The following is a 25,270-nucleotide window of genomic DNA, read 5'->3' on the forward strand; positions in this document are numbered from 1 at the left end:
ATTAATTCATCTTTTCTTTATAAGGTGACTTCTGATCTTGTAGTCGTTATTTGGTAGAAGCGCCTGAGTCAAATTTTGAGTTGCTTTCCACAAGCAATAGCCTCCTGGTCCATTTCTCCTGATAGTATTTCACACAGTTTTTCAGTTCAACCAACAAATTTTCTGAGACTGTGTCGTTAAACCTTTAGAATAGAAATTCCTTTTATTGGCCCACACTGTTGGAATTACGGTGCAACAGCAACAAAGTGACAGGTAATCAAAGCAAGTAGATTCACACAAATATAGAATTTAAACTACATTAAAACAAAATAGGAAATAAAATAATGTACAATGAGGACAACATTTCTGCATGATGTGCAGTTATTAAAAAATAGCATACTCCAGCCCAAAGGAATGTTCAGCTGGTTGATTTAAAAGAAAATAAAAAATAAAAACTTGAAAATGTGCATGTGTATTTAAGCATTGACAAACAACAGACTAAAACTTTGTGACTAATTTAACTGAATGTTAACGTCACTATACACGCAAGCTCTAACTTCCTTGGCTGATTTCTTGACATATTGTTTCCATACTTAATTATGTTTGTTCCTCATGATTCCATTTATTTTATGAAGTGCACCATTCCTTTCAGCAACAAAACACCCAGACAAAAGTGATGCTTCCACCCTTGCACCCTTGGTGGTGTTCTCATCTTGCAGGTTTCCCCCTTTTTTTCCTCTTTAAACATAACAGTGGTCATGATGACAAAACACATCAATCGTAGTTTATTGAGCCCACAAGATGTGTCTTCAAGAATTAAGATCATTGTCCTTTTGCGCACTAGCATACTTTAATGTGCATTTGCAACCATCCCAAATTATCTTCCAGACTTGTTGACTGATGTTACACAAGGAAGTAGTGTGATTGATGTGTTACTTGGTGCTATGTGTAGAGGTGTGGCACCATTTAACTCAAACAATGTGAATTAAAACCTACAATATCGTCTTCTGGCCTTTTACCAAATTACTCAAGGTACTTTGTGTACTTTTTGAGTTTGAAGAAAGCAATAGCAAATTCTCTTTAAAGATCATTTCATATTATCCTGGCACATAGCAAATAGAAATAACTTTGGCAATCGTAACTGACGCAACACAGGAAAATGACAGTCATACTGTGTGTCTTTCTTTGTAGTGAATGTAAATATCTGATATCAACTCTATAATCGAAATTGCCAAGTGGTAAAAAAAGGTAACTTTCCAAAGAAGCCAATCTGATTGCATTGAGTCATTGGCTTTCCAGCAATCCCGCTTCCTTAGCAACCACGTAGCAACACTGAACAATTGATAGTATTGAGTAAGATGACAAAAATACACAAACTGAATAAGACTATATTCAGTTTCAAAAAACATGCTACTTATTTTCAGACATATTTAAATTAACTGCACAATTATGCATTAGTTAAGTTTTTACGTGCCATTTTTATAAAAACAAATATTTTTCAGAGGGGTAATCTGATCTGATTAGTGCTATCAACACAAGTACCACCAGTAGGGGTGGTAAACTTAACTGTAAGTTATTTTTAACTGTATATCTTCTGTACAAAGTGTCCTGTTTTTGTTGCAGTGAAGAGATACATCAATAAATTAAATCAATGCTGAACGTAGATGGGTAGGCTTCTTGGAATTAGTCCTGATCGAGGAAATTTATTCACTAATCTGAATGACTCCTGTTGATATGAAAGACAGCAGGGAAATTTGAAAATGAGGGGGAAAAAATCCCATTTTACTGTTGTTAGAAAAATTGTTAACCTACTTCTTACTTTCAAGGTGATATATTTTCTTATACATATGTGTGTGTGTGTACTCATTACGTTATAGTCACCTCTAGTGGTAACAGTTGGATCAGCACCGGTTCCAGGTGTCTGATGAGATCATTACCAAGACGATGGGGCAGATACTTGCATGGGAGAGGTACAAGGGTTTTTAAATGTTTTTTATGAAACAAGATTTCAGATCAGTCCGTGCTAACATTTTTTTTTAATATGTGTTTAGTAGTAATACTATATTGCTGTAAAAGTTTAATTTTACCCGTCAACTGCATTTTAGATATTTCATAAAGCACGTGTGAAATTTCATTTCCTGGCATAATTAACTTGAAAAACGTAAACAGTTTTACAGTGTGCAAACACAATGGATGTCTTTTTGACTGACCAGTTACAATGACATATTTCTATAGTGTAAAATGACAGTTAAAACCGCAAGAAGTGACATTATGTTGGAAACTTCCCTAATTACACTCACACGTGACCATTTTGACAGAAGGGAGCGATTAGGACACGCTTTTATCCTTCCGCCAGACGCACAACGAAATAACTCTTTGACAATATTTTTGTTCTGCAGCTGTAAGCAGTTAGTCAACAGAGACTGGTAATATTATTTAAATCAACACTCGGTGATCTTAGGCGGACTGAGTTGTAATTATGCGTTGGGACTATATCGCGGCGGCGGCAGAGTACATGTTGTAAAATCCTAGCCTGCTCTAGCTTCTTTTTTTCCTTCGGTTGGAGGCCATGATGGGAGCCTGAGAGTTCAGCTGGAGCGAGAAAAGAAGATGATTCCCCGGGACGAAACTGTCAAATCAGTACGGGCGGATTTCTGATCGTTGTATAGTCCATATACATCTGAGGTGGAGCCTGTCACTTTTTAATTTTTTTTTCTCAAATGTGTTCTTGGCAATCAGTCGATGACAATGTTGAATCGTTAGGAGGTTTTTGGATCGAAAAAGGAGGTAGCATTAGCCGCGCTAGCTGGCTACGTCTCAGTGACTGGATACTGGTTTTGAGAGCCGGTGAGTTCTCTAACCTCGTCGCCTGGAACGCGTCGGGAATCTTACGAGTTTCACCCGAGGATAGCTGCATGTATTTTATCCGGGAGCGTTTGTACGACGAATCGCAGGATTGGGAAAGTCGGGCCTGCGCCGAGGAGCGGAGCAAGGCCCGTCTTTATGGTCCAGAGGAAGCCTTTCTAATCCCACCGACAGCCACTGCTCCGTGCGAGGACCTGCAAAATTCGGCAGCCAGCGACCAGGAGGACCGACTGCGACGTTAGAGACCAGACGCAGAATACTAAATAAACCTGTTTTAACCCCCCCTCACCCCCTCCTGCACCCCCCATATAGACTCTCTTATCACCTGCTACAATGGCTGCGATTATAAAAGAAATGGTCAGTCGGAACAAAAGGAGATACCAGGAGGACGGTTTTGACTTGGACTTAACGTGTATCCTTCCATGATCTCTACGGTGTTCCTTTGCATGGCTGTGTAGCGGGGCTTTGTTGTATTTATTTGCAGAAACGGGGCCAGAAACGTCAGCAGAGGAACGTGAGGTTGGTGAGCTTCCTTGCTACCCTCGTTAGCTGTCGGCTAGTTGCTTTGCTGTCAGCCAGCATGTTTGAAAGACGCTGGATCTGTCAAAGCAGCAACGCAGAAATGTCACAAGAATATTTAACTCGGAAATCGCCCCCCCCCCCCCTCTTCTTTTTTTTTTACACCAAGACTGTTGTGCATGTGTTGTAATCCGTACAGGGCTTATTATTATTATTTTATTTTATTATTATTATTATTTGGAACACCAGTTTGCCCAGCAGTGAGTTGATTTTTAAGGTTGTCAGATTGTTATTATTACTATTATTATTGGTGTTTAATCGTTTTATTAACTTATCATTGGACGCTCAAGGCAGTTGGTATGAGTTGCAGAATGCATACATCTTTTGAATTACTTGTTCTTCTGGTTTATTATGGCGGGGTTGCTCTAAATGAGTAGTTAGTCTGTCTGAAGGAGTTCAAAAATCACGATCCATTCCTTAAAAAAAAAAAAAAACACAAAATATCACATGCATATTTTCACATGGTCATTTAAGGAGCCATGTCTTAAATGACAATTTATTGTAGTTGGCCCGATTCCCTGTTGCTGTTATGATGGCCCTCCTGCTTATTTGGTTGGTGATTAAACTAGATTAACAGCTGATCAGGTACAGTGTTGCCAATTAGATTCATAATTTAATGTCTGACATTGCAGAGAGCAGGCTATTATTAAACTGTAGGATTGGGCTACTTGTGAGCTGATGATGGCATGTCTAGCAGCTAAACACATCTGTTTTTTGTTTTTAAACAGATTTAAGTTTATTATAATTATAATTGCAAAGACCCCTCTAAGGGACAAGGGTGTAAGAAAATGGATGGATGAAGATGTAGGTCAATTTTATTGTTTTGATCCTCTTGAGAGAGGGAGAGAGTTTTGTTTGTTTTGTTGTTTTTTTTTTTTTTTTTATCTGATGCTGAAATGCATCCAGAAAAGTGTGTTTGGGCAAATTCAGGTTAAAAAAACGAAAGCCTCATGCAGCCAACAGGGCTGCAAGAGATGAAAAATTAACAAGCCCCAGTTTTTAAGGACATACTGTGCTGTTGAAGTCATCATTGTGTCATTAGCTCAAACACCGGACCGATGCAAGCTTTTATTAGAGATGCACTGATCAGGGTTTCCACGGTTGATGAGTTTAGTGAGGTCTCACCTGCCAGTTGCTTTGTATTTATTTATTTATTTCCCTCCCATAAGGACCATTAAACTGTGCAGTAGGTTCTTTGGGCGAGTTAATAGGTTTGAACCTAACGGTAAGTTAAGGAATTATAAGATGATCCCCCATGTATCCTTCAAAGCCTTCATCTGATTTAACTTTGACTCAAAAAAAAGTGCATCAAAAGACATGCTCTTGTGATGCCAAGTTCTCAGTTTTGATGCGTTTAATAGACGGAAAAGAAATAAAAATCTCATCTCTTTCTCAGTATTTGACCTGCCTTTCATAGGGGGGGGAAATTGGGCAAATCTTGAGTATATTTCCAGTTTTATGTGTGAGGGGAAATTAGATTTCTTTGTACCTTGATTCGGCTGCGTGGCGCCGTATTTGGAAAGTGGCCGTGCCGTCGGCCATGTGATGTCTGTGTTGCCATACGTTGCTGCATCGGGTCAGATGTTTTATCACCTGGTTTCATAATGTGGTAAATCTAATGTTGTGTCTTTCAGGGTTGGCGGGACGCTGCGGTGTGGCTCTCTGCACCCTGATGCAGGTGTTAGAATGAGGGGGCGGGACCCCCGCTGCTCAGAAAGGGACATCTATCTTTTGCTTGAGGTCTACCCCCCCTTTTGTTTAGATGTGGGCACTTTCAAGTTGCTTCGTTTTATCATTTCTGGCATGGCGTCTAAAAACAATACGGGCTCTCTCTGTAGTTATGTAATGCAGTATCACAGTTCTGGGAATTGCCCTTAAAATAGAGTTGCCGGTGATCTTGTATCAGCGTTGCTGTCTGAGTGCTCTCTCCCTCTTTCTCCCTCTATCTCTCTCTCTCTCCGGTCCTCTCAACCCACCACCTCTCCTTTTTTTTTTCTTTTTTTTCTTTTGCTACTCCCACTCCAACTCTTCCTCCTTGTGCTTTGCCCCCTTTCCTGTCCTCCCCACCTCCTCCCTCTTAGCGCTCCGTGCTTCCAACTCTCCCTTCACCCACCCTTCCTCGACTTCTTTGCTGGAAGTTGTGGATTTGGTGTATGCATGGAGCTCAGGCAAGGCTGGCTTTAAAGAAAAGGCGTGCCTAAAGCAGCAGATTTTTTTATTTTTTTTATTGGAGCTTACATTGGGGTCCTGTGTATGCATTTCTTCCCAGCTGCAGAAACCAAGCCCCCCACCCCATCCCTTGGACTGAGGCTCTCCTGGGAACTCTGGATTTTTTTTTTTTCTTCCTTTCTCGCATTGAAGGCTTTAGTAGCCCATTAACTGGGTTAAAAAAAGAAGAAGCAGAATTCAGATTTTAATTAGGTCTTTGTGGCATTAATGTACAATATTATGGCATATCAACAGATAGATGTCTTTGTTGTGCTTTATGGAAATGGATTTGAAGTATGCCAACATGACAAGCAGAGGTGGTTCTAACAGGAATGATGCCCTGGTTAGCAAGCCCCCCTTGCACCCCTATCCCCTCCTCACCACTCAGCTTATTAAAATGCGAGTAATTATCAGACTATTATTTTTTTTAATTTTGTTTTTAGCAGAAAATTGGAAACTTAGTCTCCCAGTACTCAGCAAGAAGCGAGGGAAATTTACTCCAGTGCAAATGCGTATAAGTAGTAGCAATCTTGCTCAGGGCAAAATAGATGAAGTATATTCCATTTTCTAATTTGTGGACACCCTACCCTATCTGCCCCCCTGGGCAACCGCCCATATCAAAAACTGCCTCTGATCATAAGCAGGCATGGGCTGGTTATCGGTTGCAAATTATAAAGGTTTTGAAAGAGAGCCGTTTCAAAACTGCTCAAATTTTGTCACATCATTCCAGAGCTGAGTGAGATGAAAGAAGAAGTAGTGACCAGAGTTTAGTCTGGCTGCGCACTGCCGATCAGCTGACTGAAATGTGGCTGCTCTACTTTATTTCCTCGCTAACAGCAAGGGTAAATTTGTCTGGATGTATTTCTGGAAACCAAAAGCAGACAGTCACGGGGTGGAAACTACCCACCGCCATTAAGGTAACGCTGTTTTGAAACCTCTGTCAAACTGCAGTCAACATGTGTGTTAAGCCGCTGACTGCGGGGTGGCTACCCTGGCAGATAGCCTGACTCATATTAGCTTGTATTAGCTGCAGGTGTTGTTACTCTGCAGGAAGCAGAATGACAAAAAGCTCTGATGGTATCCACAATGAGCAGTTTTATTTGGAGTGGCTGGTCTTTGCTCAAGTTTATGTATCAGAATTAAAGTAATATACGGTCATATTTTTTGCAGCCGTAGGGGAAAGAGTCGGTTTTTCCAGCCTTTTTAAATGACGATTACTTTTCTATTTTGGTATTTTTAACAAGTACTGTGAAGATGTGGCATTTTTACACAACTTTATAAGAATCTTATACAACTCCCATGTTTACTTCCAACAGATTTTTCTTCGTTCCTCATCCACGGTTAGCTCAGTATAGCTGCTACTGGAAATATTAAAATTACTATGGTTTGTTCCAGATGGAGGAATTTGAATCTTTTGTTCGTCTTACAGTTTACTGTGAGTTCCCGTTCTGGACTCCGGCTCGCTGCAGGTCTGCTGATTGAACAATGAACTATGTGTACGTGCTGAGCGTACCATGGAAAGGGTTCTCCTTGTGTTTTTGCATGTGCAGGTACTTGTCTGTGTGCAGCTTATTGTGTAAAAACCATCAGGTGTGTGTATAATTTATCTCACCGGCTTGTAAACCAAAGATCAAAATTTGAATTATTTTTTTTCTTTTTGTTTTGACACCTTCGCTCGGAGAGAGTAAGAAATGGCGCTCTTTTAAGTTAGTGGTTATAGTGTGAAATCATGCGTCTTATGGCGACGAGCAGATTTCAGTTGCAGGCAGGCGTAGTAGTCGAGGTTTGAAAACAGAAATGCACAACTGAATCTTTTTTTTTTTTTTTTTTTGCCACTGCAACATGACGTTTTGCTCCATGATGACATCCACAAGTCGCTGTGCTGCGACCTTCCGTTTGTTACACAAATCATGTTTCTTCTTCTTCTCTCCATCTACCTGCGTGACATCACAGGGCTCTCACAGATATTCAAACGAGTCCGGCCCCGGCTCTGAACTGATAAGCCGCGCGTTTGAACTCGTCCCGATATAACTTTCGCGCTCTAAAAATAAATGTCGGGTCAAGGAGCGGAGACTCTGGCTGCACCCAGATGTATGGGCCTGGCTGGGGCAGGAGCGCTGCTGCTCCCGTCCTCTCCGCCTCTCGCTGTCAAGGCCATCTGCCGCGAGGTGCAAATATACCCCCCTGTGCACCGACCAAGGCCCTTTTCCTCTGCGTTCCCATCCTGCCGTAACGGCAGCGACGACCTCAAGTCGACATTGGCTGGAACTTTTAATAAGGTCCTCCGCTCGTCTTCCTGTTCAGAAATCGTCTAAGAATCTCGTGGTGGTGTGTTCTGTTCTGTGTGTGTTTTGTTTTTTAGTTTCTTTTTTCCTTAACCCGTGCTGAACAGATATCTACCCAAACATTATTGCTATGGGCTTTCCAGCAGAGCGACTCGAAGGCGTGTACAGAAACAATATAGATGACGTAGTACGGTGAGTGATGCTTTGCACCGTCTTTCGTGAGATTTGTTTGGTAAATTAATAGCATTTTAAGATAATTGAGTTTTATTTTCTGTTTACCCTCTCGACAGGTTTTTGGATTCAAAGCATAAAAACCATTACAAAATCTACAACCTGTAAGTGTTCCCCGTACTGTTTGTCTCTCATGGAGTTTATGTTTACTTAGAAACTTCCTCCGCGTGCCGACTAACTGCAGTTTGCTTCTTCCCATTTCAGCTGCGCAGAAAGACACTACGACGCTGCAAAATTTAATTGTAGAGGTAGGCTGCTTTACCTCCTCGCCGTCGGACTGAAAAGCTTTAAAAAAAAATAAAAAATGCTCATCGCTCTCCGCTTCTGTTTTCCACACTCTCCTTCCCGACGCTGCGTGGGCCCATCGCGCATCAGTGGCCCAGTATCCTTTCGAAGATCATAACCCCCCTCAGCTGGAGCTAATTAAGCCATTTTGCGAAGACTTGGACCAATGGCTCAGCGAGGACGACAATCACGTGGCGGCCATCCACTGCAAGGCTGGCAAGGGCCGCACCGGGGTCATGATCTGCGCCTATCTGCTCCACCGCGGCAAGTTCACGGAGGCCCAGGATGCGCTCGACTTCTACGGGGAAGTGAGGACACGGGACAGGAAGGTGAGGGCTGAGGAGAAGAGGGAGAGTGTGTGTGTGGGTGTGTGTGTGTGTGTGGGGGTGTGTGTGTGTGTGTGTGTGGATGACTGGAGATGGATTGCTCAGCCTGGCAAATGTGGGATTTGATTTGCTTTTAATGTACTTTGTACCTTGTTCAATTATCTAAATCTGACTCCCTTCACACGTCCCATGTTTCATTCCCTTTTTCCCAATGTTTTCCCATCCTGTCTTTTTATTTTGTCCTTCTTATCTTATCTTATCTTCTTATCTTTCCTTCCTTACTTGTATACTTCTTTCCCTATTCTTCCTTTCTTTCTCCTTTGTCTTTCTGTTGACTGCAGTCCTTTCTCGTTTATTTTCTTCCTTGTTCTTCTTTGTCCTTCCATCCTAGCTTCTTTCCTTTTGTTGTGCCTTTATGCCCTTTCCTCTGCTCATCCTGTCTTCCTTGTCTCCTTCTTTCCTTCCTCCATTGTGTCCATTTTTCCGTACTTGTGTTCAACCTCCCTTCCTTCTTTCCTTGTCTCCTTTTTTTTCTGCCCTCCCATGTCTTTCCTTGTTCCCTCCCGTTATCTATCCTTCTTTCCTAGCTTTGTCACTTCTACACTTCCCTTGTTCTACTTTGTCTTCCCTCTTGTTCTTCTTTCTACTTTAAAATGAATATGAAGGACTGAGAACTCTGAGAAGTTGAGTTTGGAGAAGCATCATATTTTTACAAGAGAAAGTTTGCAGGAACTCTGTCATAATCTGGGTCATGTGTAGCTGCGAATTCGACACTCGCTGCCTGTCTAAAATTAAAAATTTGTGTAGATTTCAGCATAAATCCTAATGAGAAACAAATCAAACTTTAAGTCTTCTTAGTCTGTCTTAGAAAGTCACCAGTAAATGTTGCATGTTTTCCAAAGCATACTTGGAATCTTAAAAGGCGACGCTTGAACATGTCATCGGCGTCTAACTCCACATTTTCCCCGACGTGACGGGTGTCTTGCAGGGGGTGACGATCCCGAGCCAGCGCCGATACGTGTACTACTACAACTACCTGTTAAAGAACCAGCTGGAGTACAAGCCGGTGGCACTGCTGTTCCACAAGATGGTCTTCGAGACTCTCCCCATGTTCAGCGGGGGCACCTGCAGTGAGTCAAGTTCATGTTTGAATTCAGCTCCAAACTAGGGTGTAGGCATGCATGCTGCTGTTCCAGAATGGAGAGAGAGTGACTCAGACTCAGGGCTCACCCACACTGCGGCGTAGCGCCTTGGAGGACAGCAGCTCCTCCTCGGTCGTCCGGTGTGCCGGTGCTTTAGAAATGATCTGCGGCTCAAATCGGTCGCCTTGTTTTTGGACTTCTGGCGGAAAAGTGCAACTGAATGTTTATTCGCCTCTTTGTTCTGCCGTTCAAAGCAACGTCAACACTTTGCTTAGAATCTGTAGATTCAGAGCTTTTCCTCAGCGAAACAATGTGGAAGTGTCGAGGAGTTTTCTCGGGCTGTACGGAGACTATAGTAACGCAGCGCTGCTCCTCCCACACCTGTTGCTGCTTACTGCCGTTCAACTTACTCAAAGACTGCCACATTTTTACATTGTTTTCTTTCTTGCTTGAAAGACAAAAGCTTTCTGGAAAAACATTTAGCAAAAAAAAAAAAAAAAAAGACTCAACAAAATGCATTGGCATGGAAACTAAAGCTTGCTTTAAAACTGCAGTAAAAATATTAACTACACATTTTCTAAATTATGTAAAAAACAAAAGTTAGAAGAATGCAAATATAATATTGATATGATGGTAATAAATATTGTCAATACTTTTTATTTAAAAATCTGTCCTAATAATTTTGCTGCAGTATAAATAATTGTTGCTTTTTTTCCTTTTAATTCATTTGCACTAATTAATTGAAGTGTTTTTTTTATATTTTATTTATTTTACATAATATAAAAATGTTCTCGTAGCAGCCAATGCCTACCTGTGTTCTTGTCTTTTGGCTTTCTGTGCTCGGTCGTAGGAGGAATTAGAGCATCCGCTGTTTAATCACAGCACTAGGGGAAGTAAACGCCGCCGCTCACAAATAAACGAATCTTTCACCTGAGCGAGATCAGCCAGGCTTTACTCCAGTAAAGTCGACCAGGAAGTAGCTCAAAATTGGAAGAGGAATAAAAAACGTTTTTGTCTGCAATTTAGTTTTGCATACAATAGCCGACCACACGGCTCTTAATAACTTAGTTATCAGTTTGTGGCAGTTGTATGTATTGACACATCATTGCGTGTTTGCTCTTAGCCCAGAGTGATATGCCCGTTGTAAAATGGCGTGTCTACGCCAACGTTTACACTCGTAGTCGCCCGATTCAGCCACCAAGTCAAACGCCTCCCAACGCTTCCTATTTATTTAGTTGTGTGTGGTTTTTTTTGTGCTGTTTAGTGACACTCCATGCTCTTGAGGATGTTTATAGAAACAATGAAATAATTCAGCCCATGTGCTCAAAAGTGTGTGTGAGTCACTCGATGCTGAGCTGCTCTTGTATCTAAATTTGTCAGTTTTCAAGCTGCTGGTCAGAATAAAGCTGCTCTTCCTCCTTCATGTGTGTGGCTTTCTTGCCTTAACGCTGGAACCTGCTCTTCGGCCCTGACTTCATTAATCCTTCTCTTTCCTGCTTTATTCTCCTTTTACTTTAAAACGGAAGCCCTATTCTGAGAAATCTCCTAAAATGTGCAGGAGTTTATTTTCCTCCGCCCTCTAGCGAACAAAGTTTTGATAATGTTGTTTTAGATAGCTCACCGAAGACGCATTTAATGATTTATTAATTTTTTATAGTTGTTTTATTGCAATTATACGAAGTTCCCCCTTTTGTTGCTTCCCCTTTTGTGTATCTCACCCCAATTGACGTCTTTTCAGAACTGTAAGACACACACATTCCTGTGAAGCTGCACACTTGTATGTTTAGGAAAAGTTACCCTGATGCAAACATGTGAATATTTGTGTGGAGCTCTTGTATTTATGCCTGCTGTGCTGTGAAGCCCCTGACCAGCCAGCCAGGCCCTGCTTGTGATAATTTCCTTCTTTCTCTCTAAGGGGACAGTACCGTTAAAAACAGGAGCGAGCCGACCCCTCAGGGCTTCAAGAAAGGGAATTGGCATTGGGGTAAATGAGCCTTTCATCCATTATTATTATTTCACTCATTTGCTTTTATACGGCCCCAGAGACGCACCAGGCCGGAGCAGTCTCAGGTAGACATGTTGCCTACCAGGGATAGAATAGAGCTTCAAGAGACACGTGAAAAGTAAAGAAAACTAAAATAAAAAAAAAATCATCTCCAGCACCACTCCACCCACCCTGACAGGAACCGGAGAGGGTCAGAATTGGTCAAAGTGCAAAGTGTTGCGCTCTTCTAAAACTAAACCGTCAGAATAGGGTTCCATGTCTCTTATTCTGGTTCTTTTTATATATATACATACATATATATATAACATTTGTGGTCTGTTCTACCTTTTCTCCTCTAGTTTTTTATTTATTTATTTATTTTAACATTAAACTGTCACTTTTGGGACTCACGTGATGGGGGGAGGTGGTGGTGTGCTGTGTCTTTTGTCCAGCTTGTGTAATAACATGGTAATGTCCTGTCCTGCTGTCCCGATTCACTCCCTGCTTCCTCCCCCCCTTCCCTTCCCTCATCTCTCACATCATAACCTCTTGTTGCTTTGTCTCAATTTATCTACATTTTTTTTTCTTTCTAATTTTTCCATCATATATCTCGCCCCCCTCAACCCTCTGGCAACATCACCGCTCTTTCCGCAGATCCGCAGTTTGTCGTATACCAACTCAAAGTGAAGATTCACACGTCGAACCCGGCTCACACCAGAAGGGAGGACAAGCACATGATATTCGAATTCCCCCAGCCGCTGCCCGTCTGTGGCGACATCAAAGTGGAGTTCTTCCACAAACAAAATAAGATGATGAAGAAGGTTAGTTTGCTGGGGGTTTTTTTTATAGTTTTTTATGTATTGTACTTACACAAAGCTTGGTAAATGATCAGAAGTAGGTCTTCACCAACTCTCTCCTCTTGGCTTTCTGTAAAACTTTTGGACTTATTGACAATAAGAAACATAAAGAGAGAATTCATTAAAAGCCAACATTTGTGGCCAATTTCCAGCTATTAAGCTTTAACCGATTGCTCTTTTAGTAATACACCGTTCAAAATATTGATTTGTAGCCTTCCTATTGTGAGCCTCAACAGTTGTTACGGTAACATATTAAATGGTGTGCGAGTGCTGGAAAACAGCTCTCCCTTTTAAAGGGATTTGACATTTTATTCTGTCTTTAGGTTCCTTAATTATCATTTAATGTGGTCGGTAAGAGAGCTACAAGAATATTTAAACACCATATGTCAAAGTGAACTGTCTTTTAAAGCTCTGTCTAGTTGAAGCTTCATTTTTAAGTGAGACGGGAAGATATTTTTGAGTTTTCAGGATGTATGACAGTCACAGCTAGTAACTAATAATCAGATTGGCTGATTATTACCTACACTTAAGTGTCGATTAACCTTCCACTACAGTTTTGCAACCTTACAGCAACTGCCTGATATTTAGCTGCTAACGATGCTAAACTTGCCCTTTGCTACAGAGCTTCCTCTTAGCCTTCGCTGAAGGTCTATTTCATTATTTGGTAGGGATGGAGCAATATGAATATTTGTCCCAATACTGATATATACTTGTTTATATGCTTCATTTTTGATAGATAAAACACCCCATAATTCTTTGAAGCATCACTGTCACATGACTGAGCAAATATAACACCTGAAGCACAAACTGCATGGATGTAAACTCGCTAATATCGGCCCGTATCAGTTTTAGACTGATACGGTGTTAAAAGAATAACTAATATTGGCCGATAAAGATGTTGATACTGACATATTGTGCATCTCTAGTATTTAGGAAACCTGGACTGCAGTTGCGTACCTCCTAGTTTGGCATTTAAATAAAAATTGGAGATGACTTTATATAGGCAGGTCAGACTTGGTCTGAATTAGTCTGTGCTCGTTATTATTGTGCAGTTTGATTTGTGAAACTTTCACCAGAGAATACATATCATTAACTCCTGATTTTCAAATCTGCCACATTCTGTGGTAAAGATGAAAAGGAGTAAGACTTCTGTAACAGGTTCAGACTGCCTGGTATCTGCTAAAGTTTTTTCCTGGTTAGTTGTCAAATTAATTTTCCCCAGTTTGTATGAGTTGTTACAATCAAAACTGCTAATCTTAGCCCCGAATAACAACTTGAATACTAGAGAACCGGTGGTGGTTACATAGACTGTGTTCACTGGTCAGTTTTTAGCTTTCCGACCAACCAGAGAAGCCAAAAACCTTCTGATTCCAGTCTCTGACCACTTTCTCCCTAAATCTGTCCAAGATCCTTTCGGCTCACCTATTTCTTCTTGCCGGCTTTCTCTTCCGTCAGGACAAAATGTTCCACTTCTGGGTGAACACATTCTTCATTCCTGGACCAGACGAGAGCGGGGAAAAGATGGAGAACGGGGCGGTGAACAACGTGGAGAGCCAGCAAGGAGCGCCTGGCCAGGGCCAGGTCCAGGTCCAGGCCCAGCCGCAGGTCGCTGAGACCAGGGACGGCTGCAGGGAAGGCGACAGGGACAACCTCATCCTGACGCTCACAAAGAACGATTTAGACAAGGCTAACAAAGACAAGGCCAACCGCTACTTCTCGCCAAACTTCAAGGTAAGCGGGAACGGGAGCCGTTTTGGGTTTGTCGCATGCCAAGTCCGCCGGAGAAGTGAACCCGTTTAACCGGAGCTGTTCTCGATTTCTAGGTGAAGTTGTATTTTACGAAAACCGTGGAGGAGCCTTCAAACTCCGAGGCTAGCACTTCGACGTCCGTCACCCCAGACGTTAGCGACAATGAGCCAGACCATTATCGATACTCTGACACCACTGACTCTGATCCGGAAAATGAACCTTTTGATGAAGAGCAACACACGCAAATCACAAAAGTGTGAACTCTTTTAAAGCAGGAAAAGAAGAAATTATACACCTGAATTAAAAAAAAAAAGGAGAAAACTTGAATATAAACTCAAAAGAAGAACCTTTGTCCCTTTCCCTTCCCCAGACGGCAATAGAATATAATGTCGAATGCCAATTTTAGGGAAAAAAAAAAAAAGATAAATATCCTGACCAATATATTGTTTCTGTTTGTATTATTTTCTTTTTTTCTTTTTTTTTTTTTTCTTTTTGGCACGGCAATGTACCATGTGCGAGGTATTGACACTGTTGCCCCGTGGGAAAAGGTGCTGTAGCTATAAAGATGTGTTTATATATATATACATATATATATGTATATACATATATATACATGCATATATAAACAAACTTTTTTTTGTGTCAAAGACAATGGAAAGAGTACCACAATCAGGAGACGGGAGTTGAAGTGTGGGAGAAGTTGGAATGAAATACTAGAACTAGAACTATGCTGCTCCTTCTCCTGTCTAAACCAAGGCCAGTGCTGCAGTCACTTTGTTTCACTCCCTCTCTCTTCTCCTCCCTCCCTCCCTTCCCGCCTTTTTTCCCCTCCCTCCTCTCATCTTTTGCTCTTCCCTCCTATCCTCCTTCCTTATATTCCTTTACTGTGAATGCTTCTTGTGCTCTTTGCAGGCTGTCTCATGTGACTTTTGGCCTTTGTGCAGTGCAAACTGCATGCAGGCAGTGGGTTGGGGGTGGGGCGGGGTGGGGAGGGTTGTGGGGTGGGGAGGGTGGGGGTTTGCAAAGAGGCTGTGATGATGTCTAAAGCATTGCCATTCCTGTTCCCACTGTGTATACGTTAAATTATGCAGAACAAGGCATCCCATGTAATTGTTAATGTTTTTTTTATCCTAAGATAATAAAAATATAATACACAAAACAGCAGGGAGACCGGAAAGTGTTTGCAATAATGTTAACACTACATTATTATTATTATTATTATTATTATTTTTTTTGCATGTATTGAAATTGGAGTCCATCCCAAATAAATGTATGCAATGTTGTCATTTCTTACAGAATCCAGCCTTAAGATGCATCTCCCCAGTGTTTGAGTCATGCGTAGAAAATACCTCAGCAGGTTTTTGTCTTTTTTTTTTTTTTTTTTTTTCCCCCTCTCCTCCTTTCAGCTCCCCTGCTAATATAAATGGATGCGGTCGACTTGCCGATCGCCGGTCCGAGTGATCGTTGCGAGCGACAGCCACCCAAGACCGCGTAGCCTAAGCTGTTAAATGTGGGTAAGTTGAACGTGTGCAACAAGTCGGGGGAGGAAAATGAGCACCGGCAAGGGGAAATATGCTGTAAAGCAGGTTGTCGTTGCAGCTGTTCGAGGCGCGCTAACAGTAACTTCCTGCTTTAAAAGGTCAGGGCCGCAAATAGTCGGGACTCAAGGTGGGGAACTGACGGAAGGATTGTTATTCAAAGTTCAGCCGAAGGGCCTGTTTTGCCTGTATTATTAAGCTGTGCTGGGGCTGGTGTTTGAATTCAAAATTCAATCAGATTTTTTGACTCTTTTTTTGAAAGAAGCTTGACCTCATGCTAAACCAAGAGGCTTGCGGAATGGAGAAAAGGAAGGAAAGTGTATCCAGCCCGAGAGGAGGGCAGAGGCCTCGGGTAGGCCTCATTGTAGGCCAGCCTACCCCAATGAAAGAGTAACAGGATTAGCAGCCATGTTCGTGATTGGAGCGCGAGACCCTGGAGAAAGCATGGCCCAAAGCCTTCTGATAAAATAAAGTATGAATTAAACCTATATATTAAAAAAGAAAAAAACCCGTTCCACCCCTTGAGGCTGCTGGCACATAATCCCCACCCCACCCTCCGCCTCTATCAAGGCTCTCAGTCCTCGGCCCGGTCGAGTTGATACAGACATCAAAGCTAACCAACACAGTGTCAAATGAGACAGGCAGCAAGTCGCAGGGGCCCAGCTGTAATTGGCTGAACTGAGAAGGAGGGTGAGACTGGTAGATTAATAATGAATGTGCTGTGCTGGGCTCAGGGAGAGAGGCCTCTGCTCTCCACAGGCAGATGTGCCAGAGTTTCAGAGGCGATGTGTTATTCCTCATCGCATACAGAAACTCCACAGCACCGCAAGTTTTAGACGCTTTCATGCCTGGACGTCTGGCTGCGTTAAAACGGGTTGCGTCTTATGAGATGGGACAAAAGTGCACTTTATTTTTGGTTACAGTGATGAACATCTCAGGAAAGTAAAACATAAGCTATTCTAAAATGCATAATGAGACCCAGACCATAGAAAAATGTTTCTCATTCAGTTGTGAGTTATTGATCAATTCTATTGGGCTCCCTCCACAGGGTGCCATTAAATTAAGGGGCGGCACAAGTGCAAATCAAAGATAAATTATTGTACGCTTTCACAACTTTTCTATTGCTTGTTTTTAAGCACTGATCCTGATTCAACATCTCTGACTCGGTGCTAAATCAAAAGGCTGTTTCACTTTTCAAGGACAGCATTTGATCACTGTTCATATTGCAAAACAGACCGAATTATTCCACTCACGAGTCATTGAATATTTATTTTGTGAAAACTCTCCACAGGGTCACTTTCGATTGGGGGAAGTGGTAAGACTGGTAAAACTAGGACTAAATTATTGTACATTAATTATTGAATTTCTGAAACCTTCATATAGATATGAAGAGAGGATTATTCATCTGAGCGGCATTTATAGAAAGACGACTTGAGAATAGTGCAAATGAATAAATGTTTGTATTAATTCAAGTTATGTGTTAATTTGATTGCATGCAAAGTATATATTAAATGGGACTTTTAATCAGCTTGAAAGTTAATGGTTTATCAGAACTTCCATGGCAACACAGTCACTTCTCTACAGCAATTTCCTCAAATGTGTTATACTTTTTTTTTTTTTTTTTACATTTATCAGATGAGATGGGAATTTGCTGAAAAGCCTAATCGGATTCCAAGGTGAAGTTGTGCCGATGCATCCAGAGCTTCAACCCCTGGTATAAAAATAATGGAACTAAAACATTTGAAGGGTATTGTTGAAGTTGTTTTTAATTCCTTGTGTGAAACATAGCTAAAAATGTGTTTCTCTTTCTATTAGGTTGAGAAGACAGAAAACTTCAGTACTTTGACCTCATCTGGCTTTTTACTGTCTTGCCTTTTTTCATGTCTGCTTGCAAGTTTTACTATAAATTATTAATTGTGTTGAAATCTGGACCGTTTTCAGGCCATGCCGTGGAGCTCATCTACATTTTCTGAAGAAATGCTTTCTCACTCAATTTATGGCCCAAACAAATGACTTCATCACCAAGGTTTTATCAGGCTAATGGAAAAAAAACTTCCTAAAGACCATGACTTAAAAAGTGGGCAAACTTTTTTTTTTTTGTCGTTTTTTGTTTTGTCAGGTTGCGACAGGTAAACCATCAAGTGAATAGTGAATTTTTTAATCTAATCTCAAGTTCATTAAAAAACGATTTTAAAGTGTCACCAATTCTTAATAAGATTTGGGTTTGGACTTTCTCTGGGCGATTCTAACGCATTAAAATGAAAACGCTTTTCCGCCAGCTGTCTTTAACGCCATTCAGTTTCACATCAATGCTGACCAGTTTCTATATCGTTGCTGGGGGCGGGAAAAAAGCATACCCACAGCATGATGCTGCCACCACCTTGTTTCAAGGGTATGCTCAGGGTACTGAGCATAAACTATTTGCATGTTGGCCCAAAATAAATACATTTTCTAACATCACTATGTTAGAAAATGTATTTATTTTGTATTTATTTTGAGCTCTTGCTCTCTCTACATGAAGCCTTTCTTTCCTATGAGGAGAGAATATATTATACGAGTATTTATTTCTCCTTGAAGGCATAATTCAGGCATGAAAACCCCATTCATGGTCAGCGAATCAGACTTTGCAAAAGAGAAGCGCTCGCACTAAAACAGAGATTTAATTACAGTATTATGGCCAAATGAGGTGATGTTGGTGGTGGGTCAGTTTGGCCTACAAACAGAAGATAAGCCATGGCTGGTAACCCCATTTCCCTTCCCATCTGTTGGTAGCAGTAGTAGAACATGGCTGCACTCACCAGGACCTGGCAACCCACCCCCACTCACCCCCTCCACCCCAACCCGCCACCCCTCCCGAGCCCTGTTTCTCTGGCTCACCGCACAGCTGTGTTGCGTTTGGATTAGGCCAAGAATAAAACAGGAAGTAGAAATTAAACAAAAGCTTACACACACACGCGCGCACACGCATACACAGACACGCGCACAAGTTACCAAAGCCTCGGCAGCAGCACGAGTGACAGCCTGTGGAAAAAGAAAAGAAAAAAGAAATGCACACCCCCACACGTGTGGACCAGGACTCTCACAGATACACACAGTATATATACACACCGGGGCAGCAATAAAGTCAGGCTCTGCCTCCAACACACTAACACGAGCCCAAGCGGGACCACAGGCATATCATTTCTCTGTGCCCACACATATGATCTTTTTACATGCTAACTGCCCTCCTCCTCCTCTTCATGGTGGTCTGCTGCAGCCACCGCCGAGGGAAAACTCACTCCTACTTACCAGTGTAATCATCCTAATGTGAGTGTATTTTAATCAAGAGACGACAGGCAAACATCGCAATGGACATAAAAAGTGAACACACCCCCAAGTTGGGTTATGTGAAATTTTAACCATTATAAACATTCCAAAAAAATTACAAGAGGTAACATGTATTCCCGTACGTTAAAGGAAAAGTGTTTTTTAAAAAAACGAACAGGTGAAATGATTTACAGTAGTTACATAAGTGAGCTCAACTTTAAAGTAATGCTTTGTTGAAGCACAGTTAGATTTATTTTTGAAGTATTTAGTCTTATGAAGTTCAAACCAGCTATAAGTTATAGTAAATCTGATAGTTGGAGTCCTGCTGGAAGTATTTTTACCTGATATGTGCATGCTTTAGTTATATCTATCTAATATGCTTCACCTAAGTGATAAAGTTCCTGGATTAAATTGGTTTATCAGTAATACTCTAATTAATGGAATGGACCTGTAGATAGTAGTGACATTACCAAACGGCCATTTCTATAAAACTGGAAAAGGACAGAAACCGGTCAGGGAGGCTTTTTAGAAGTAACGCAAAATGAACTGGTTGACTTCTACAATTTCCTGTCTTCTCCACTTCTTGGATAATTGAGTCAGGTGGCAAAACATGAGTCTTTTCCTTCCAAGAAAGCATCCAGGTCTGACTAATATTTCCCAAAACCTCACAGGAGAACATTTAATGGTCTAATGGAGCGAAACTGGGCCTGGAGCCACAATTTTAAAACATATGCTAGGCACTAAAACAATGTGAATCACCAGAAGGGACACCAGACCCACAATGAAACACGGTGGTGGCAGCAACATGCTTTGGGATTTCTGTTCTGCAGACAGAAATTAGGTTATTGATGGATGAAGTGATGGCCTATCCAGAATGCCAGTCAGTCTCAAACCAAGACCCTCAAGCGCTCTGGAATCTGAGAGTACATCCAAGTCAAAAGAATGATTTCACCTTAAGAAAACAAAAGTTTTGGAATTTGTTGGAGGGTTTTTTAAGTGCATTTTATAAGATACATGTTGAATTAAAGGCGGGAAATCATTTCAAAAAGATTTATGACCGTCTTAGAAATATGTCATTGTGTGTCGACTTAAGCCTAAAAAACTGGATGAGATGGGGTTTTCAGAAGTAGTTTTGATTATCATGTAATTCGCCCTTAAAAGAAGAAATCCAGTCCTATACGTTGAGGCAGTTTGAAATATTCAGAAATAAGAGTTGCTTTTAATGAATCTGGGCAAGAAGTTCCTTTGTTGTGAAGTGTAACCGCGAAGACACCCAGAGATGTCGTTACAGAACAAATTTAGACATAGGTGCGTGTGACTGTCTGCTTGCTCAAAACCTGTGTGAATTCACAGAGACAGGCTGCCATCCATGGTGCATGGGAACCGCGGCGCAATGAGGAAGTGGAACTGGGCAGGAGAAGGAGGAGATGTTTGAAAACACAAAGCTGTGTGTCGAGTCAGCTTAGCTGGCGACGCCACAAAGCTGATGGAAATCCATCAAAGTGCTTCTCGTCATGAGTTGGACCCACACTTAATGATTGTACGGTAAATGTTTTCATGATATTTTTTCCTGTCAAGACCTGAGTCACCTAATGAGTCACACCATCTCTCTCTCTCTCTCTCTCTCTCTCTCTCTCGTTTTTATGTGGGACGGAGAGTTTTTGTTGACATGGTGATGCCAACTTTGTTTTGTCAGTCTCTGTAAGCGCACATGGAAACACTTACTGTAGTGTTGACCCCTCCTCTTCCTCAACATACACACATGTCCAAACACTTTCTGTGTGATCAATGAAGAGCACATATGTGTCCATTGTATAGAATGAAAGCCAGCATGCAGTGCCAGAGGCAGGAGGGGGGGGAAGAAAGAAAAAAAACATGGCGGAAGCATATCAAGCTTCAGTTTGAGGTTTTTACATAAATGCAGCCGCTGCAGCGAAGGCTCTCCCACTTCTTCAGGAGCGCTGACATGTGCTCCTGTGACAACCACCGCAGGGCCTTTATGTATCTCAATGTGAAATTTCTGCACACCTGAAAATCCATGTTCATATGCCAAAGTCTGCACATTTATCAGACTTTACTTTGACAGGCTCTGTTCTCCACCTGACTTTTTACCCTGAAACTTTAGAGCCCAACGTAATCCTTCCCTCGAGCTTCCTCCTCCTCCTCCTCTTCAACGCCTATCCCTCCGTTTTTTCCTCTCTCTCCATCTAGTGTCATGGTGAGGGTAATATGAGGCATATGGCTGCTGATGACAGTCCCTAATCCTCGTGCTGATAACTGATAGTTACCCGCGTGCTCCTCATCCCCTTTATACCAAGAACAAGGGAGGAAGACGCGAGCGCGTCGGCTGATGCTCCCCGCTGAGCCTTCAAGTCTCTGCCGCACTCAGCTGAGAATCATTATCTGAAATGACTGATGTGAGAAGGGGCTGATGGACAAGGCAGATATTAGTGTTTGTGCTGGAGTCAAACTTGCTTCAGACTCACGGAGCTCCAGAAAGCAGAAGTTGCTTCAGGGTCTTAGAGGGTGAGAGATGTGCCAAAGCCACAAAAAAAAAAGAAGAAGAAAGAAAGAAAGAAAAAACCCACAAACGTGGTATATTTTAAGAGTGTTCAAGGGATTGCATCAGATTTCTTACTCACTCAAGCTCCTGTTGCTTTATTGGGGTTGAGTTTTATTTGGTAATAAATAAACACCCAACAATACAATACGCCCACAAACAGGAGTGACAGCCAGCATTAAACCTTTGGTTTTCCAGTCATTTAAACCGAGTTTCTCAGCATATATTACACCAATCAAATAAACGCAGAGGATACAGACATATATATATTTTTAAAGATTTTAATCACCAAAGCCAGTAAATAAGAGCTGGTTTGGGTCACTGATATTAGTTCAGATGTCTTGACATGAGCATTTCGAATGAAAGCTTAAGAAGATCCGTCTTAAGTAGTAACATATTCTGTTCTAATTAAAATAAGATATATTTTAGCATAAATCAAACAAAAAATGTTTACTTAAAAATGTTTACCAGCAACAAAAACATCTAAACTGTAGGGTATCGTTGTGCTGAGCTGAATTTTAACTTGACCATTAAAAAAAACCCCATGTCCACTCATCTGAGTCTTTATTAGGGAAGTCTTGCTAGTACTGAGCTGAGCCGCTTTCAGAATGGTCTTTATTCTTTATGTCATAACTTCAACACTGTGTCCCAAAACATCCCTTGACTGTTTTGGGGACTACGCACTGTACTGTGGCATTTAAATAATGCTCATTTGATGCAAACAGAGCCCAGAAATAAACCCTACATCATTTCACCACCAACACCAACCTGAAACGTTGATATCGACCGGATTGATTCGTCCTTTAATCCACGCCCAAGTCTTTCCCTAGGATGGGAAAGAGTTGCATCTTTTTAATTTTACTGAGCCTTTGTATAGTGTTGGCTCAGTTTTCTACTCTTACATAAGAGGCACTCAGCGCGGTTGTCTGCTGCTGTAGCTCATCTACTCTAAGGTTTGGCATGTGAATACGGAGAAGGCATTTTGCACATTTTGTTGCAAATGTAGAACCAGAGCACACGAATCCCATAGATCAGTAGTTTCTAAATTATTCAGAGAAGACTATCAGGCACCAAAACCCATATATTCACAGCTAGCTTTAAAGTCATTTTTATAGTCAGTTTGTACTTCAGTAAGTCATCTTCTGCACATCTGGCTCATTTACTATGTGGGTTAATAGCAAACTGAACAGCTGTACCTAATAAAGTGACTAGTGAGAGTATTTAAAATAAAAGAATATTGTTGTTATAGCACAAAAAGTACATTAAGTAGAGTACAGTATGCTGAGAGGCCACACAAGGCTTACAAAAGACACAAGTTATTAGTCTCGATTTCTTCCAAAACTTACATTTAATCTAAACACAAACTCACAGCGACCAGATTCAGCTGAAAAATTACATAGCAGGGGCCTTTCATTAAGATAAAGTCATAAAACTTCAAGAATTAAAAAGAGCCCTCCATCTCGCAAGAGTAATAAATACAAAAATCGCTCAGTGATTCTGGGATTTGCCAGCACAGTATCTGTCAAAAGTTTGCTAACATTAGCTGCCATTAGGCACTGAAGCCATTAAGACTGTAGAAACAAAACCCCTGAGTGTACTGGAGTGAGCAATTTACTTTACGTTTTATTGCTTATGAGTTTCACTTCTCATTTGAAACAGAAGGAATGTGTCAAGTCTTTTTCTTTTTTCAGTGTTGCTTTAGAAAGAGTGAGACAGGATATTGGCCTCACACCAGAGAGTTCAGTTTATCCAGATATAAGGCAGAAGGAGGAAGTACAAAACTTCTCTTTTTTATTGGTCAGCCTGTTTGGTTTGCTTAAAATGTATACACTAAATTTAAAATATATATAAATAGAAATGTAATTGTTAGGTTGAAGATTTTGTGGAAAGGATGTCACATTTTGATGTAAAATATCAATACTTTTTACTGCTGAAACCTTTGTTCAGGTATTTAAATAATTGTCGTGAACAAAAAATAAGCGATCCTTTCCTAATTTTGTGTTGATTCATTTATTGAGTTTGAGTTTTGACTTTTTCATTCAACATATCAGTCATTATAGCAAAATGGAAATTCAAGAGGATATAAGAAACAAAATCAGTCATTTCTGTCGGTAGGAAAAGGGGGAATCCAGCCAAATACTAGAGTGAATCAATGACTCACTGTGGAAGTTGCCATCATGTAACTTTTTGGAAGATATTCGTACTCTGTGAAATAAAACTAACAATATCACAAAAAAATAAATATTCATACCAAAAGTCAAATATGGTGGCAATAGCAGGATGGTCTGGGGCTACTTTGCTTTTTGTCCCCTTACATTGACCCACACTTGAGTTATGCAGCAAGAAATTACTCATTGCACACCAATGAGGCAACCCTTGAATAGCCCAAAGCAAAAAATGTGAACGTTTCAAAATGTTGTAATCAAAGTCTAGACTTAAATGAATTAATTAACTATGACATGACCATGAGCTGACTGTTATTGTAGGTCTGCTTAAAGCCTCTGATGTCGCTTTACAGCAGTCCTGCAAAGAAGATGGGGCCAAAATTACTCATAAGTAAAGCAACATATGCATTATCGGAAATCACACAAGCTTGTTGACAGTTGTTGCTGTTAAGGATGGTACAACCAATTACTAGGTTTAGCGGGCAATTCATTTTTCACATGGGGCAAAAATGGTTTATCCTTCTTATTAAATTAAGTTGTCATTTGAAAATGATATTTTTGTTTTATGCTAGATATCTTTGTCTGATTTTGAGACTTATGTCTAAGTGTCTCAAAAAATGTGGACAGAGGAAATCTGTAAGGAAACAGATACTTTTTCAACTTAATGTAGCTAACTAGGTGTTTATGCTAAGTGACGCTAACAAGAAACTTCTCTCATAATGTTGGATAGAAAATCTGTAAAATATATCAGAGTTTCTGAGCTATTGCAGTTTATTTATTTTTTGTTGCTAATTAATGTAACCTTGCCTTTTTGCTAAGTAGAGTGAATATAAAGTGCTAGTGAGTTTCTGCTAGCTGTTTATGCTAATTTACAGGGCTATCAAGAAATTCATTCAGATCTGTACTGGCCAACAGTACACAAAAAATAAAAAAAAATTTAAAAAGCTCAAAACTTAAGCTCATTAGTACTACTTATACAAAGTAAAAAAAATATATAAATAACTGGAAATCAATCAAATCAGTAAATTTTGTGGCAAGCTTTGCTGCCATGTTTGTGCTAAGCTAGGCTGATAAGAACCAATTCCAATTCATCTGGTGAATAAGGAGTAACCAAAACATAAAAACAACAAGCTCCTAAATTCCACTTTAACTTAACTTCAACTTTGCCCGTCAGTGTTGTTTCTATTATTATCTTATGATAGGCAAAAACA

General features: G+C 40.8%; 1 protein-coding gene across 2 annotated transcripts; it reads left to right on the forward strand.

Moving 5' to 3' along the window:
• Positions 1–2,516: 2,516 nt before the first annotated feature.
• On the forward strand, positions 2,517–14,911 carry LOC116713427 (phosphatidylinositol 3,4,5-trisphosphate 3-phosphatase and dual-specificity protein phosphatase PTEN). 2 transcript variants are annotated; one of them, XM_032553582.1, is made up of 10 exons: positions 2,517–3,256; positions 8,024–8,108; positions 8,207–8,251; positions 8,352–8,395; positions 8,523–8,761; positions 9,747–9,888; positions 11,816–11,884; positions 12,539–12,705; positions 14,197–14,472; positions 14,565–14,911. In XM_032553582.1, the coding sequence occupies exons 1-10, from the start codon at positions 3,178–3,180 to the stop codon at positions 14,748–14,750; spliced, it is 1,332 nt and encodes a 443-aa protein (XP_032409473.1). In that variant the 5' UTR covers positions 2,517–3,177; the 3' UTR covers positions 14,751–14,911. The 2 variants fall into 2 exon arrangements, with proteins under 2 accessions (XP_032409473.1, XP_032409474.1); XM_032553583.1 differs by lacking the exon at positions 11,816–11,884 and having other exon boundaries at positions 2,518–3,256.
• Positions 14,912–25,270: the final 10,359 nt, after the last annotated feature.

Source organism: Xiphophorus hellerii, chromosome 22 (assembly GCF_003331165.1).
Source record: "Xiphophorus hellerii strain 12219 chromosome 22, Xiphophorus_hellerii-4.1, whole genome shotgun sequence".
NCBI lineage: Eukaryota > Metazoa > Chordata > Actinopteri > Cyprinodontiformes > Poeciliidae > Xiphophorus > Xiphophorus hellerii.